The 18721-nt window shown below is 35.8% G+C and overlaps 2 protein-coding genes across 2 annotated transcripts; one reads left to right on the top strand and one right to left on the bottom strand.

Moving 5' to 3' along the window:
• Nucleotides 1-953: 953 nt before the first annotated feature.
• LOC132552950 (uncharacterized) lies at nt 954-6354 on the top strand. The gene is made up of 2 exons (XM_060217149.1): nt 954-3188; nt 4315-6354. Exons 1-2 carry the CDS (start codon nt 954-956, stop codon nt 6352-6354), a joined length of 4275 nt encoding a protein of 1424 aa, XP_060073132.1.
• Nucleotides 6355-15446: 9092 nt separating this feature from the next.
• On the bottom strand, nt 15447-18720 carry LOC132552921 (transcription termination factor 4, mitochondrial-like). Its single transcript, XM_060217122.1, has 2 exons — nt 18634-18720; nt 15447-16921 (listed from the first exon to the last, which is right to left on the bottom strand). Exon 2 carries the CDS (start codon nt 16884-16886, stop codon nt 15681-15683), a length of 1206 nt encoding a protein of 401 aa, XP_060073105.1. The 5' UTR covers nt 16887-16921; nt 18634-18720; the 3' UTR covers nt 15447-15680.
• Nucleotide 18721: the final 1 nt, after the last annotated feature.

The following is an 18721-nucleotide window of genomic DNA, read 5'->3' as shown; positions in this document are numbered from 1 at the left end:
ACTCCATAAGTTTTTCGTGTCTGATCTGTGAATTGGACAGTGATCGCCTAGTTGGAAGGCGAATTTATCACCATAGCAACACTCGATCATCCAATTGTTTTCTGATTTCATATATCCAGGTTGACAGAGTACGGGTTTTGTATGGGTTTAGAAATTAAGTCTTATTGAAGCCGATTCCGCATTACAGCAGATTCATTAGGGACACAGAAATAGAAAGAAAAAAAAATAAATAAAACATAACACATTAATTCCTGATAAATGGTACTATGTCCCATGTTTCAATTTGGATTACGTTGACATATATTCAAGGGTTTCAATAAATCCACCTGCATGGCGAATTACACAAAATATCCCTGTGAACTAGACAACCCTACTATCGAGTAGTATTTTAATGGATTTTTCAGTGCAACGAGTGCATTAATATATAAAGGTGATCATTTTAGATACATTAGCACTTAGGTAGGAGCGAGGGAGAATTATGACAACAAACGGATTATCTGAAATTGATATATATTGGTTAAGAATGTAATTGTCAAATTGTATGCTAACTCTAGTTTCATTTCTTCAAATACCCGGAAATGCTTTATGACAATTATTTGGAAAACATAATTAATCAATAATTCTGTGGAATAATTATATTTTTACAGGGTGTTAGTTTTGATAAATCATAATTATTTGAACAATATGAAATGCGATAATGGAATCGTGTAATACCTTCAGATATAAAATAATTAATTCGTCCATTTGTTGTCCGACACGGATTGAGAATCGTCATATGTGGGTAGTGGTGATTTTGACTGTTCGAGTACCTGTTTAATATCTTCAGACACCAATCTGATTGAACGTCGTGATACTGTCAGTTCTTAATAATTCTATGAAGTTTTTTTTATTTTCAATTCATTCAAACCGTTTTCACTTTCAGAAACAGATTGAGAATCACTACACGATCCAACATGCCTCCCGCTATGGTGACTTGTCTCTTTTTGATATCACTGTCTGCAATTCCTATTGTTGGATCTGTCGACGATATCACAATACTAGAGCAGTATATCAGCGTGTGTGGTATGGTGCTTTGCAATTCGTCGATGTTTGAGATTCAACCAGACTTGGATTATTCTCCTCAGTCTTACTGTCCGGAGTGTAAATGTGACACAAACTGCTGGTTACGAAGAGACTGTTGTCCGGATTTGTATTTATCGTTCCCAGCCTTCAGCGAGGTTAAAACAAACGTCTTTCCGACCATGAATGAGTCTACAACAGATTCGCACTTCAAGATGATTGCCACATGTCCGAATGAAAATCATGATTGTGAGGTAGGGCCAGCTTTAGCTGACGTACTTAATAACGTCCCTGTGTTTGCTGGACCGTATCATCTTCCGTTTCGCAGTGCCTGCTATGCCACTTGTCACGGATATGACGTCACAACGAGTTGGTATCTAGATACAAGCTGCACCTCATTTTACGACTTAAATTATTGCTCTTCATTTCAGGAAATTTCGACTGTGTTAAATAACTCGAACTGCAATATCCAGTACGGTCAAGACTCTGTTACAGACTATAAACCCACAACAGATGTCATTATTAACACGTGTAATGTCACGGGATTCTGGGATACGTATGACGCTGACGTAGACAAACTGTGTGCACGTCTGGGACCGGAAATGGGGAGGCATTCTCTGACACATTCAAACGTTTTCTGTTACATTTGTAATCCAAGTGAAACTGTAAAATCAGACGTGATATCAACTTGTAACGTCACAGGGAAATGGAACTTTCTGGATCAAGGTCTGAGAAAAGCTTGTGAATACTACCCACTTGCACGAAGCGAACAACCCTATAAAAACTGGTTTTGTCGCTTATGTAACCAAAACAATGCAGATCCGTCTACGGTTGACTTATTGGACGGAAGTATTACTATAGATTTCGACACTGTCGCCTCCTGGAATCACTATCCCGCACAACGGTATGACGTCACGGTTCAGAGTGTAGATATAGAAAATATCGTCAATATTGTGAAGTTGCAAAGAATGAGTGACAACAGCACAGAAACTGAGTTCAAAAGCATGATACAGGAAATTTTGGAAAACGATGGCGAAATTGATTTTCACGGGACTACAGTAAATATTACGCACTTGTTATTCAAAATCTATTTGAGGACCGGATCGTATGACATTTGTACCCCTTCACTCTTGAATGTAACATTTACCGAGAGGTCGAACAACTGTTCATGTAACCTTAATTGTATATTTAGCAAAACAGATGTCTGTTGCCCGGATGTGAAACTTCTGGCGCGAACGAAATGTATCGATGAGTTCGGGCTGTCGGCAACTCCCAGTGGCTTAAATACTGTCAACCAATGGCTAGTAACCGACAAATGTCCGGCCGACTATGATGATGACGTCATATCGTATTTATGTCAAAATGATGAGGTAAATTCTGCTTACCAGTTGGTTCCAGTCGAAAGCATTGCATCTAAAATGGCATTTAAGAATATATTCTGTGCGATCTGTCACTTAAACAATGACATGGCTGATTCTTATGACGTCTTCGTGAGAAAAATGGATTTTTATACAATCAGACTTGTCTGTGCATTGCCAGTTCCATTTCAAAATGAATTATCAATCAGTGATATAATTTCTCGCGCCAAAACCGAAAGCTGTACCATTCAGTACGTTCCCGCAAATCTGATGTTGACTTGTGACGTGGCTAAAGTAAACAGAGGACAGTGCAATAAAGTAAATGCATGGACAGAGGGGGACCCGGATGTCAAATGGGCCTGTGAAAACACTGACATTTTCCCGCCTTTCGAAAATTCTGAAAACATTTTTTGTGATATCTGTAACCCTTCTAAAACGAATCCGGCTTTCTTCAAGTCCTGTAACATGTCACGTGTATGGAGACATTATAACCAGGATTTAGAAAAGGCTTGTTTGTCGTACCCTGCAATCCAAAAAACGTCACCATTCAAAAACGGCTTATGTCAGAGATGTAATTCTCCTGAGTGGTCAAGAACTTTTAGGAAGAAATCCGTGATGCTTGGGACAGTGAATAACCTCAATGACTTGAATCTTCTCGATTACCCTAGAACCACCCTTCGAAGTTTTTTTACTACGTATTACGAGCAGCCGTTAAATGATGAGGACGTCCCCGTGACCTGCAAACACAACCAGATCTATGACGTGTGGAAGGTATGTATATGCCTTGCCATTGAATGAATTTTCTTTCCATAAAAAAAAAAAAAATAAATAAATAAATAAATACAGTCAACAAAAAACTTAAATTCCATGAAACTACGGCTAAATATGACCAAAAGAAATGTTGACAAGGAAATCCCTGAAAAGGTAAAAAGAAAATAAGACCAGGTATCTTAATGTTATGATCTCGAATGAAAACAAAGTGTACAACCAGGAAATCAGAAGGCATATCAACCTGCATCAAACATGCCAAACGTCAAATCCCACAAGGATATAGATCTTCCGAAGAGATCATTATGACGACCACAAAACTTCCCCATAATTTTCATCTAACTCCATCTTTCAAAACCCGATGTTTTGAGTAAGCTAATGTTTTACATCTCGCACGAAAATTGTGGTATCGGGAATCAAGTGTATCATAGTAGAAGTAGGGGGGGTTGCTATCTAGAAATGAAAAAATCACAATAGAAAAATCGAAATGAGTATGATTAAGCTTGGTGGAAATGAAATTTCTTTAACTTTTTATTTTTTTTATTTCCATATGGGCGTAGATTACAAAAACGAAAAAGTATCATCTCCATCGTAGTCCGAACTCAAAATCGATAAAACTTGGGCAAAATATGAACAAAAGAAATATTATCACGAGACTCCTAAAAAAAGCATGAAGAGAATATTGAAAATAATATCCAATAAGACCAGGTGTCCCGGAAGAGGGAGCATTTTCTGCTTCGTCGACGACACCCGCCATGTAAATTCATGTCAATCCAAGTAAGTAATGTCACGTTCTCAAACGAGAACAATGTATACAACAACGAAATCCACAAAATAATGAGCAGTTAACACGTCTCACAATGAAGTAGAATATTTCGCATTGAGATCACTATGCAAACCGTAACACTTTCCCATATTTTTCAGTAACCTGCATCTTTTGAAACCCTGTGTTACGAGTTTACCCGTCAGTTGACGATTTCGCGAAAATTGAAACAGGTCCTTTGATATCGAAACAACTGAGAGACAAGACTGATGCTATCCAGAAATGGAAAGTCAACAAAATGGAAATTGAAATCATCACGCCTATTTATTTATATCTGAATTCATTTTTTTTTATTTTCTTCTTCAGGAAAAATGTCGGAATTTAACATGTAACCCTGGCCGACATCTTTACAACAAAACTTGCGTACCCCTGCTTAAGACGACCACCAATCTGTCGTATTCCCTGTCACTAGGTTTGCACGGACAAATCAACATAACTGAAGTCTACATCACTGACTTACTAGAAGGGATCAGTTATGACGTACATGCTCACCTTGAACGAATCCTTAACGTCAAGCACGATAGTATAACGATATCGTCATTCCATGTAATGTCAAACATTGGGTGTCCAGATCGGACGTCTGTCCTTCAGTCTGGAAGCTCTCTTGATATTCTTATATCTACCCATTTTGAAATTCAAAATGAATACACCGACAGATTTGAAACAGAAAAAACACTTGTGGAACTTCCAGGTAAAATCATGGATGTGAGATATGCGAAGAAATTGAGCCCATTTAGAATATCTAAACAGCAGAAAGCCTTTATATTGTCGGCTCTTATCAAGAAAACCAGTCTTAATCACAAGTGCTACACTAAACAAATGCTGTCGTCTAAATTTAGTCCCCATAGGTCGTACAGGAGATCACAGGTAGGTGAACTTCTACAGTGCAGACAAGTGCTTCTTGACAAGCATGAATATGAAGTCGATGAAGATGGAATGACTTTGACTTTTGCCGGAAGTGACGTCATGGTACACTATCCTGACTTTGAATCTATATCAAATGGCCAAGTTCGGGTATGCGAGAGTAGATTGCCGTCGGTATTTCCTGTGAAAAGTGTTGAGAATACATTTGAAAATGCTTATCGCATATTTACACTGGTATTCGTATGTTTGTCTCTTCTCTGTATCCTGATTTCGGTCATTCCTTACTACAAGTTCGCTTATCTCCGGACATTGTCGGGATTAAATAATGTCGGCCTGATGACGTCGTTATTTATCGTACAGTTAATCTTCATTATACAAACTTTTACCGCTACAGGAAATGACACCGTTTGTGCCATATTTGGAATACTGATGCACGTGCTGTGGCTCGTGTATTTCGCGTGGACTGGGGTGGGTACGTTACATATGTACCGGGTCTTCGTATCGGATGATTACTTTATTGACGACGATAAGAGATACTCAAGTTTCCGCCATTACGGAACATGCACTGCGATTTTCGCGGGGATTGTGGTGATATTGAATATAGGGCTCACAGCAGCCATAACTGGTGGAGCAACTATCGGGTATGGCGGGAATGGATGCTTCATGACGTCACTTCCCGGAAAAATACTGTCATTCATTGTGCCAGTGATATTGATTTGTGGATGGGATGCAGTTTTCTTTTGGGTCACTGTCCGTCATATTCGTAACACATCAATGAATTGTCGAAGTGTCATTGCAGATAAGTCGATAAAAAAAGACAACAAATTTTCTTTAGGTCTGTTTCTTAAGTTGTTCATTATCAGCGGATCAAGTTGGATTTTACAGGTCATAGACGGATTCTTTCCGTTGTCAGTGTTTTCTTTTATTGTAACATTGGTTAATGCTTCCCAGGGGATCTTAATTTTGTATCTGAGCAGGAAAAACTTCAAAAAGAAGAAAAACAGACGTCGACCTGGATCCAGATACACCGGAAGTGCGTCACGCAGTCATTCAACTACTCTGTCTTCATCAACTAAGCCCAAAAGGACTTCAGTGAATACGGTAAGTGAAAAACTTCAGAATAACGGCTTTGATTCTATCAAAGATATTTGCATATCTCAACAACGACGTTTGTCTACTTCATCAAATGATCTATCCACGAATTCCACTGAAAAAATAATCCGTGAAGACAATGAGAAATCCTACTCCGGCAGCGAGACTATTCAATTTAACGTGCTTGATGGTGACAGAAATGATTTTGAATGTCATGCTAATGCTATGTATCAATCTGAACCCATTGAACTGGGAAAGGACGGTAAATACCCTGATCATGTGGGGGAAAAAGACGATGACTCCATTGATGACAGGGCCGAGTGTGCTTCTATCGAAGATGAAGGAGAGATATCGTTCACTCTACCGGACCAGGATCAAACCGAAGTCTAATTAGGTCACTCTGCTGGACTAGGATCAAACCGAGGCTTAATTAGGTCACTCCACTAGACCAGGATCAAACCGAGGCCTAATTAGGTCACTCCGCTGGACCAGGATCAAACCGAGGCTTAATTAGGTCACTCCACTAGACCAGGATCAAACCGAGGCCTAATTAGGTCACTCCGCTGGACCAGGATCAAACCGAGGCTTAATTAGGTCACTCCACTAGACCAGGATCAAACCGAGGCCTAATTAGGTCACTCCACTGGACCAGGATCAAACCGAGGCCTAATTAGGTCACTCTACTGAAGCAGGATAAAATCGGAACTTATTAAAATAATTATAATCATGAGTTATTTTGATGTTCCAGTATGATCCCAGCACCTAGTCAAGCCTTTTATGACTCTTCTCTTTTGTTAACACAGCTAAGAAATATACAGCATAGCTGATTATTTTTACGGGTCGAAATTTTCGTGATTTGCTTTTAACACGGTCGAACTGTATTTTAACGAATTGAATAATTCGTGATTTCATTGAACATTGAATATACACGTATGTCATTATTTTACGGGCCATTTTTGCGGTCATGTGAATGAACCGTGAAGTAGGGAAAACATCACCCCCGGTAAAATACCCGGCTAAACAGTATATATTCTAAAGCTGACATGTGACGTAACAAATATTCATATTTCTGTGTCACTAATCAGATAACACATTTTGATTAATACGAAAAATGTTGGTCATCAGCTCAATTCTTAAAATTTTATTTTTTTATGAAAATTCTTTACTAAAAGAAGAAGCATCTGCCGATCATTACTATATTTGAATATTTCAAAAAATGTGTCATGGCGTTTATTTTTCTTCTCAAATTTGTGTATAGCGCTCATTGGGCAGCTTTGATCGCATTTACTGGTTCCTAGTTACCTACCCTAAGTTTGATACTATAAATAGTAACAGGATGTAAACTTAAATCTGTAGACATAACGATCTACAATGGTCGTCCGTGTGTGGCAATGGTCCTTGTTGCCATTCATATATATCTATTACATTTGGCATTTTTTCAAGACATTCTTCTCGCCATGTGCTGTAATTGTTGAATATTATGTTGTATATTGATTTATCATGTTATTCCTAATATTACAATTCGTTCGACACCGTTACGGTTCAGGTTTTTTTTTGTAGTTATTGCTCAATCAAATAAATATTCTTTCATACAATCTAAGTATTTATTACTTGTTTACACGTTTTGACATTTCTACCGAAATTATATTTATTTTTTGTTTGTTTTTCCAGAGCCATTATTAGAAATTGTCTTGGCTAATTAGTGTCTATATACACGTTCAAGGCAATTGTATTACATAAACGATACTTCCTTGTTTCGTTGTAAATATTTTTGTGATAGAAGTTCAAATGCCAAACCCATTTGACTTGTGCAGATCTGTTTTAGAACTACAGTTCTAACATTGGCCATAAAGCAGGTGATGTGTTGTCACATTTTTGTCACAGTGCGCAGAGCACCCCAAAGGGCAGCATGGTCAATAACTATTCTTTTGTTACAATATTACATAATTAAAAAGTTGTAACAGAACAGACAGGGGATCATGTTGATAAAGAAAAGTCACTACAATCATTGTTTTTGAATCTCATTCAAATTTTGAAATCATTTTCGTATTATTTCTCAAAGTCCACTCCCGTCTGGCTTACTCCGCAATCATTGGGTTGGTATATATATGATAATCTCATGGTAATCCCGCAACTAACACCTCGTTAATATTGCTTGGTGAGATTGTTTTGGCAACGCTGGTTCGACCTATTTCACAACTGTATAAAGGTATACTGTAACATTTGCATGTTTCAATGGTTTAAGTATTCTTTACTTTACCAAAAGCTTTACAGTGATTAAGTTGTCATTTTCAAGGAAACCATGAATCGGGCTTTGAATGTCCATATATTCATCCAACCCACAAAAACAGTGAAATAACGCCACTTTAAGAATGAAATTCAATAACAAAACGGTCACGGCAGATTTAACAAAAAAAGTTTTTAACCCATTATCTGTTTACAAAGTGTATTCATACCTGAACGAATACGGTTTTAAATCTGTAATGAGACAGCAGTTACTGTAAACATACCTGATTTTTGGCAATCGAATGTTAGCGCATCGCAGTTCTTTTTGTAAATTAACACAAATGGGAATTAGCGCATTCACTCTGACTGACATATTCATAAATTGCATGCGCTATCATTTTTGAGCGCAATGCTGTCAGCGCCAATACGCCAAAAGAATATTTCTGGAATATCTACACTCACGTTATAGTAATGGGTTATTATAAACTTTATAAATGTGTATTAATTTTGGACTTATTTTGTCATTTTTTTTGTGTGTTCTTTGATGAATCTATTATTATGAACTATAAATAAAAAACAAAAACAAAACATTCCGTGTTTATCTTTATAATGAGAAGGATATATTGAAAGTATATTTTATTGATACAAACAGAAGAACGATATTTGATGGTTTGAAACTCCACTGTTATACCACAGAAAAAGAAAGAAGAAAAGGGATGAAAAAAGTAGAATACTTAGAGAAAGAAAGAAAGAAAGAGAAATTGTTACACGTGTGCTTTCTAAAGAAATATCTAGAGAGAGATAGAGAAAGAAAGAAAGAAAAAAAAGCAAGGACGAAAGAAAAAGAATGAAGAAAAGAAGGCATTGGGACAACACTAAACAGAATCATTGTAAATCATATTTGTGATTGTTCAAATATCGCTTAGCTAGAATAATTTAATTATAGTGGACATTTTGTGAACAACATTCAAACATCGTCTTTAGCTGTGGTCATATTAGGGAAAGTTTGCCACTGACGGACATTTTTGTAGTGTCATCCCACTGAAATATCACAACATGGACACAGTAACATGTATGGCTACACTAAGTCGCTTCTAATGATAAAGCAATGGGGAACGTATGATTCTTACACCACACAGTAGAGGAGACAAAGTGACAACGAAACAACGACAATGACCCAGCGACAACGACAAAGTGGCAACGAAAAAGCGACAAATCTTGATAAAATTGCATTAAGAAGTAGCAAATAACTTCGATACGGAAGTTGGTTTTGTTAATGTTTCCATGGAAACTATCTATAAGTTGTAAGAAATGGTAAGGTGCCAGTTTTTACTCCCTGGAGTTGAAACGGGTGTATACAAAGCAAAAAAAAACATTTTCTGTTCGAATGTTACGGTCGTCTTTCATTAATACATTTACTTCAAATGATAACAAAACTTCTTAAAAAAGTGAAATATTGAAACTTCTTAAATAACTGGTAACATTGTCTATAGATAAAACGCTTTATCTTAATTGCCCTGATATATCAGGACGACAATCACAGCATTGATTTAGGTGTGGCCGGTACAGACATAGTAAACTTGGTCCTGCTAGCGCTGTCACGTTTATAGCATAGGATTTCAGTATTACTGGTCAGGTCCATCACATGATACAAGTTCTCCACCAAGAAAGATTTTATCTCCGAGTTTAAATTTACTGTTTCTAGTAATACATATAGAGTGCTGATTGTGAAATGGGTATTGGGTCCCATATCAGATGTCTTATACTCGTATTAAAACCTTGTGCGATAGTCATTTGGACAAAGCGGTTATTGTTCAAATTATGTCATATTTGTACAAAACGTATTGGATTACTGCAACTTTTTTCCACTTTGAATGCGTGGTGTTTTTTCAACATGAGTACTCATAGGTTTTCAATGTTCATGTTTAAACAACATTTAGAGCAGAAATGTATGAAAATATTAAGAAAAAATGGTTTAATAGGAATATTACACTTATACTGAGTTTGTTCATAAAATAGAAATATCATATTTGTCAACACCGAACAAGCGCCGAGCCTTTCGCATTACGTTCATTGAAGTAACAACCATCTATTACAATAAAATCCCACTTCAGGGATCTTGGTTGTTCATGCTACGATCATAACGTTACATGTTTTCTGGAAAATGTTTGATTTTCGAGTGTTATCAATAATATTTTTCTGTTATGTTTTTTTTTCTCTTTTTTCCTCTTTCTTTTATAATTGGTTAGACGGTAGACTGCCCTCTGTGGAGATATACATCGGAAATGGCACAGAATCTTGTCATACCTTGGGTCATTATGAAGTGACATAACTATCGTTCCCGCTATCTATACAAGTCAAGCCTGGACTGTTGAAATACTAATTTCAATCCACGAACACATAAGAATGTGACAGATGAACCGTTCAGTGTACGTATGAACAAAGAGAGAATGTGCAACATTTGGTCAACTACATGTGAATGGTTGGCATTTTTCCAGGTTTTTTTTCAGCTTTGTTATTTCATGCCAAAACCTTTTATATGACGAAATCCTACACATTCTTTATTCCATCAATTTGAAGAAAGTACGAAGGTGGTCGGGTGTCGAACTGGTAACCCACTCTCCGTTCACCTAGCCGACCCGCTGTTTCGATTTCCGGAACAGGCGTGGAAATGTATTGGTCACCTGTCCGACCACGTGAAATTTCCCTGGGTACCTCTCTCGCGCTTACATTCGGACAAAAAAAACTATATAAGTTGAAATAACTTGTTTACAATTGTGCTAATACAAAGAAAGTTTATCCATTTAAGTATGAAGTTATTAAATACATACAGAAATATGATATTAGTCAGGTACACCTAGTCGATCGGGGTTCGATTCCTGGATCATGGTATGCGTCACCTGCCCGACCACATGGGTTTTCCCTTGGAAACTTCGGTTATCTCCCTTAGTAACACTTCTTCAGGGCTTCAACCCGGGAAATCAACAATGGTTAGTAAAAATTGATATAACTTTATTCTCACTGTTATGTAAACGAAAGACCTTTTTATATATTTGTAAGTTTTAAAGGTTGAAGCAAGCTCTAGATTCGTGTTAATCTAGAGTTGGAAATCAGTCGATTACATACTGGCTTCCCTGGTGTCGGTCATCTGCCAGCTTACATACCCGTGAGAATCGACATTGTTTCAAGATAAAAAACTCTTCTGCTAGAATGAGCTGAACGTCAACACCTTAATTGTATTTGATATTTGTACTTTAAAAATAAATATGGAATGCGGCCGTATTCGTGTCTATTTAAAGCATAACGAAAGTGGCCGTCCACGTGTCTTTTTAAAGCATGTCTATAATTAACTCGCCATTGTCCCATACTTAGGTTACTTATATGGTACGCTCTCGTTACGTAATCACAAAAACTCTACTCTATAATACTTACTTCAGGCGCGAAATCGGATTACAAACATGAAGGTCGTTACAATTTTTAAACATGTTACGGCTATCCAAAAATAATGGCGAATGTCAGATCAGTTTCTAACAAGTTAAAAAAACTACTAATGAAAAACGAAAAGTTTTTAAAAATCTACTTTTATCCAGTCTTGCAGTTGTATACATATCTGTTTGTTTGTTTGCTGTATTTGTCGCCTGTTAAACAGTCAATATTATATTGAGATGTTATCTCAAATAAAGTACGTGTAGCAGAGGTCTACTTCATTGAACACAATGCGAGAGGACCGTCGAATTACATTGAAAACAATTTAGGGAAAAGTATCTTACCCAAAACAGAAAGCTTCGGAGAATCAAATTTCGACCCACAATTAATCATCTTCAGTTACATGCCTCGAGTAATCTTTCTGGGTCTCCTGTCAGAGTTTCTTTGGTTAAACCAAAAGGTCTAGAACCATGTCATTTGTCTTAGATGTTCCAGAAACGAACCAAGACAGAGTCTTAAATAAACAATACACTGACCCCTTTTCAAGGTCACGGGGTTTAATTTGTTTAAATATTCAAATGACGATTGGTGATAACCAAAAAATTTTGAATAATATTTTGCTGATACATGTAGGTTCCTGAAATAGAGATGACAAATGATTTTATATGTAATGACCTTAACCCGTAGTCAAGGTCATAGAAGTTAAATGTTTTTTTTTAAACAGTCACGGGGTCAGTGCAACATTGGGATGTTGGACAAATTTACTTGATATATATATATAACTAAAACCATTTACAGAAATTGCTCGCCATTAATTTGCATAAAGCGGCGGTGAAACCATAGTTACTATTTTTATCCGAAACTATGTTCGCTAGTGTAGACTGAAAAAAAAAACAATAAATGAATAAATAATTAAATAAAAAAAGAATTCGCTTTTCTGCCTAATATTTCGCTCCGCTCGTCATCGTCATTTCGCCCAGCTCACTGAGCGGTTTCGGATCACGACAGCATTTGAGATATACTACGGTTGAGCGAAATAACGAGGAATATCGTTCTGTGGTTGTGTTATAACGAAAGTCAGAGGGGAAATGAAAAAGGTTGTTTCATAACCGATCTAACATGGCAGAGATTACTTTATATCTTATTGTCCTGCAAAATAGCCAAGATTGTAGTAATTTCGCCCCGCGTGAGAAGAAATTAATTTTTTCGCGTTTCTCGGCGACAAAACGAATGATTTACATTATTCTAAAGCGTAAGAACGATAGTTTAACTGTTATTTCACTCAGCAGACAATAAAACGGAGTTGATAGTTACTTGATTCTGCTGGGCGACAGAACGAAAATTAACATATCTCGGAGCGACAGAACGGTACAAATATATCGTTAAAGATATATCTTTTAATTGGTTATTTATAGATGTTTCACTCTTTAGAACAGAAGAGTAAAGATTATTCTTACTTTTCTCCGCGGAGCAACAGAACCAAATTGACTGTTATTTTGATAAAATAAATTCAAGTAGCATTACAAAAAATGAAGATTGTTTTCATTTTGCTCCGAAAGGCAACAGAACGAGAATCGTTATCCGTAATTCGGGAAAGACAAAACAGATTACCGTTACTTCGCAACTCATCGACATAACTACATGTTTTGTTATTTCGAGGTAACGATAATAAGCTTGGGTAAATATTCCTGGCTACTGTCTTCAACAACTGTTAATGTTTATGTCTCGGCGAAAAGACAATAATTATAAGCATTTCTCTGTGATATAACGAAAAGGCATATATCAAGTTCAGCCATCAGACCTAGATAATCTAATTTGCTGAAATTAATCAAACGTAGTTTCTGAAGCCGAGTAAGGTTTGAAAAACTAGCGACTGAAGTTGATGTATGTTTTTTCCCTTATGTTCTTTATGTCTCATCTCTGGTTTTATTCCGTGCGTCTCCCGGAGGTTAAGACTCGATTCCAGTTGGTCAGGACTTGCTGAAGGGGTAGACAGGGGGCCTGGAGGCCTAGGAGTAAAGAGAAGAGAAGTAGGGATTAGGGGAGGCAGGCAGGAGTTGGCGAGAAAGTCTCACTCATTTACCTGGTTTTGTGTGGATAAATTGCTTCATAAAAACATAATGATAATAATAATTTAGATTTACCCTATTCATTACAATCTCCATACACCTAGGTTTATAAAATTTGTAAACTGCCAAGGAATAACTCCACATTAAATTCTGACAGTATGTCAAAGTCTTATCTGTATTTCCCCCTATGGACCCTCATGGTGGTAGTGTGGGATCCTTGTTACTGCCATTTCCAAGGAATTTTCAACCTAGTAAAGATTGAAGTTTGACAAACAGTGGACAGTTGTACAAACTGATTTTTGAGTGTCATTACATTTTCAAGATGGCTACCATCAGCCATGTTGGATTTTGTCATTCGAGGTTAGCTTCTGTATGGTTATTACTGAGGAACTTCTTCAGGAATCTCCGTGAAACGTTACAGATATGTTCAGTACCAGTTCTACTTTCACATGCTGAATTTTGAGTTTCCTTACATTTTCAAGATGGCCACAAACAGTTGCATTGAAATAAACAAGTAGAGTGTGCCATTTCTTAAGAATTGCTGCGGGATTTTGAATTTTTCCTTCTTGAAACACTTTGAGCACATGTGTATGGGTATTAATAGTGCATACCATAATTTACACTTCACCACACTTTCAAGATGGCTGCCAGTATTCAATAATACATTACAAGACAAAACATTGAAAATGTTAAGAAAGGGTCAAATAAATCACAACAAAATTAGTTCCACTTTTGATTCTTTACTAACAGTACATTAATGTATATCAGGGTATAACATGTTCAACTTTATTTGACTTTTCTCTCCATGTCCATTAAAAACTTCTAAAAATACAAAATTCTAGTCCAAGGCGAGTTAACATTAATTCAAGGTCAGATGCTGATATAAAGATCAAATTGACACATACCCACTGTTCAGGCTCAACAGTGAACAAACTTTCCAAATGTGAATAAATGAGATTAAGAAGGGGTTGATGAATATCTACTGAAGTAAATAAAGTATACTTATATCCCTAGGCCTATTATCTGACATAGACTTATCAATGTATCCTCATGTTAATACGATTTGAAAATCAGAAACTGAATTTTTGTCTGAATTTTCATTTCTATGTTAATGTATCCTTATAGTATTATACACTGAATATCAGAAATTGAATTTTTGTCAGAATTTTCATTTCTATGTTAATGTATCCTTATAGTATTATACACCGAAAATCAGAAACAGAATTTTTGTCAGAATTTTCATTTCTATGTTAATGTATCCTTATGGTAATGTACACCGAAAATCAGAAACTGAATTTTTGTCAGAATTTTCATTTCTATGTTAATGTATCCTTATAGTATTATACACCGAAAATCAGAAACTGAATTTTTGTCAGAATTTTCATTTCTATGTTAATGTATCCTTATAGTATTATACACCGAAAATCAGAAACTGAATTTTTGTCAGAATTTTCATTTCTATGTTAATGTATCCTTATAGTATTATACACCGAAAATCAGAAACTGAATTTTTGTCAGAATTTTCATTTCTATGTTAATGTATCCTTAGAGTATTATACACCGAAAATCAGAAACTGAATTTTTGTCAGAATTTTCATTTCTATGTTAATGTATCCTTATAGTATTATACACAGAAAATCAGAAACTGAATTTTTGTCAGAATTTTCATTTCTATGTTAATGTATCCTTATAGTAATATACACAGAAAATCAGAAACAGAATTTTTGTCAGAATTTTCATTTCTATGTTAATGTTTCCTTATAGTATTATACACCGAAAATCAGAAACTGAATTTTTGTCAGAATTTTCATTTCTATGTTAATGTATCCTTATAGTATTATACACCGAAAATCAGAAACTGAATTTTTGTCAGAATTTTCATTTCTATGTTAATGTATCCTAATAGTATTATACACCGAAAATCAGAAACAGAATTGTATAAAAAATTCTAGGGTTTTATTTGTTATTATCATTTTATTTTAAATCAATATAAGGTTATCTCTTCCATCCAGAAGATTTGTCATCGTCTGAATCGTCTCCTTCCTCCTCACCATCATCCTGAACTTCAGCAGCTTCCCGTTCAAACAATTCACAAAATGCTACATAGTCAGACATGGTCATATTTCCATATTTTTTCAAGAAAGCACGAGTTGAGATATCAACTATATCTTCTAGGATAGGATTGGGATTAATCTCTCCCTTTTTCACTCTCTTTTTATAAAACCCTGCACGTACCAAGAACACATGTCTCTGTCTGATATGACTGAGACTGTGTTTAAACAGACTGCTGTACATGATCTGTCTCTGGGTTATACCCATCTCATGAAAAACATAGTCAAATTTTTTCTTGATTACATCTAAATCTTCAGTCAAAATGGATGGTGATTTCTTTATAAGATCCAGAACATCTTTGGTCTTGAACAATTTTTCAAGATCTGAGATACGTCTCTGCACAGCCTTCATTGGCATTTGGAGCACCTCTGGTAGTCCTTCTATGACCAATAAAATATCTGGACTTATGAAGCCAAGTTCACGTAAATTTTCAATCTTTTCACTAATCACATCTTTTGGTATGTCTAAAACCTCTGGAAACATTGTCACAAGCTTGCATGTCCTTCTGCCATTCAGACCATTCTTGTACAAAAAATGTGTGATAGGTATAAACGCATTATGTCTTGATAATTCTTTTTTTTCTACTGTCATCAAATGTATTTGATTTGGAGACAAACGTAAACTATACAAGTGTCGAACACAATTTTCCAACTCCTTTTCCAAATCATCTCCAACTATCTCATTTTCCTTGGTTTTTTTCACGACGTTCCAAATTATCTCTCTGATTTGGTTTTCAATTTTCTCTGCCAGTGCAATCATTCCCTTTGTTCTATCGTCCGTGTCTGGATCAGTCATGTTTGTTACTCTCCCACCATGATCAACATGAACAAGTCTTTTGACCATGACACACTCAGAGTATAAATAACCTTCTGACTTTCCAAACCATGATTCTTGTGTGCGAGACACCCTTTTGAATTTCAGATTTGGAGTGGAGGTATTCTGTAACTGACCTTTTAGGTATATACTCAGGCTTCTATTTTGTCCACAAAATTTCAAATGGGTTGTCTCCCCTCGTTTCAAATACGTCCCCACTATGGAAAGTACATACTTCCAACTCAACATAGGGCGCAAAGCATGTAGAATCTTCATCTTGGACAGGCTGTAGGGATAACCCTTATCACTTCCTGTAAAAACATAGACACGAAGATATAGATTTACTACTGTGTAAAATTTGTTTGTTTAGCAACTTGTGGTCATTCTAACTTTAGGCAAATATTAAACCATTCTGCCACACATCACTGTCATGTCTGCAGCATGTAGAGAGGTGAAAGTACAGCTCTGTTTCAAACAAAAAAAAAAAATAAATAAAAAATATTATATATAAAAACCATGATATTCCTGTGAATCAGGACTTTTTTGGTCACAGTTTAATTTTAGACAATATTACATCAATAGTTTTGATCTGTTAAAGATAAACAGCAAAAATTATCCAATCTATTATAAACACTACCAGGTCCAGCACAATTAGATATATTGTGCTATATTTTCAAAAATTCTAGATTTAATATGAACAGAACAAAGTTATATTTGAAGGATGTTTTATCATAAAGTTTATAATTTTAGACACCAAGTAACACATTCCTTTTAAAAGAAGTTAATTGGTGCAAAATTATTTTAAAATGTTCAATTACACTTGTATGAACATATGAAAAGTAAAAACAAACATTTAGCCTAACTATATATGCATTCCATGTCATGCCCTTCAAGTTACAATATCACAGAAACTCAGTTTTTGTGTGATTTTGTTTCAATCTGATCAAATCTGAAATTTGTAGTAATTGAATTTAATTGGCATATTGTACTGGATCTGCCCACCTGATTTAATTGGCTCACTATAATGCTGATGATTTTGAATAACAGGGTTGTATACTTCAGGCAAAAATTGCTCCAGTAAATGAACGGTAATCAAAAAACAAATAAAAAGTCATAACATACCTGAACAATCTTTTTCCATTCTGGGCAATGTCTATCAATTAAATGAAAACTGAGATGATTTTAGGAAGGGCTGAAATCCCAGAACATCTTCTAAATGCAGTTAAAGCTAAGAATTCCAGATACCAGATACAGTAGTTTAAGCAAATTACACAGGGACCCAGTTTTAGAATTTTGAGTAACATGTTGTGATTTATATGTAAATATATATCTATGCGTGTTTTTGTATATGTAATTGTTTTGTCAGATATGTTTGAAATATGTAGGCATGTGTTGAAATATATGGTCTGAGCTAGCTTAATATATTTGTCAATGTTATATCATGGTGTTAGCCACCTTAAAAATTGCTCTTTTTAAACTTTTTAAAGTATGTTTTCAATTTATCCATGTCTTGACATGTGATGTGACATTGGCACTTACGACGTGACAAGACTAAATAACATAATCTTTATTTTGGGACATTTCTATCTTGTGTTTGTTCTCTTCTCGTGATGTGAAAAAATACCCCCTCCCTACAATATGATTGTCATTTACAAACCCTTACAATTGGCACCCATGAAGGTGCATACAGTGAATTTATTCGAACACGGGACTCCTGAGTCCTGGTTCACTAGTCTGTTGGTCAACCGGTCGAGCAAAAGTTCTCTCGAGCCCAGAAGTATTTTGCGATTAGTATGTTACCAGGGTTAAATTCATACCCATTTTGAAATCATACGAAAATTTGTGCACATGTGCCGGCCTCGTCTGCCGGTACACTTATAAGTATGAATGTATCGACAGACGAAGCTAGTATCTTTGATTGTCGGTATCGTACATATGCCGTCAATTTAAGGACCTGATATATGATGACATGATTTTCTGAAACCGAGCCCTTAAGTCTATAGTGGACTAGAATAAAACATACTTTCCAAAATATCTTTGGTTCAGATGACCTCATACGTGTGTTTCTTTACATGTCAAACACGGTACACAGTTCTACCAATGCAGAACAC

Source organism: Ylistrum balloti, unplaced genomic scaffold (genome assembly GCF_031769215.1).
Source record: "Ylistrum balloti isolate Yb309-2 unplaced genomic scaffold, AGI_CSIRO_Ybal_v1 Utg370288, whole genome shotgun sequence".
Lineage (NCBI taxonomy): Eukaryota > Metazoa > Mollusca > Bivalvia > Pectinida > Pectinidae > Ylistrum > Ylistrum balloti.
This window is presented reverse-complemented; position numbering and strand designations above follow the sequence as displayed.

Coding starts and splice junctions, on each gene's coding strand:
- LOC132552950 (XM_060217149.1), top strand. CDS start 954: ATGCCTCCCGCTATGGTGACTTGTCTCTTTTTGATATCACTGTCTGCA. Junction 3,189..4,314: donor AGATCTATGACGTGTGGAAG/GTATGTATATGC, acceptor TTTCTTCTTCAG/GAAAAATGTCGGAATTTAAC.
- LOC132552921 (XM_060217122.1), bottom strand. CDS start 16,886: ATGAAGATTCTACATGCTTTGCGCCCTATGTTGAGTTGGAAGTATGTA.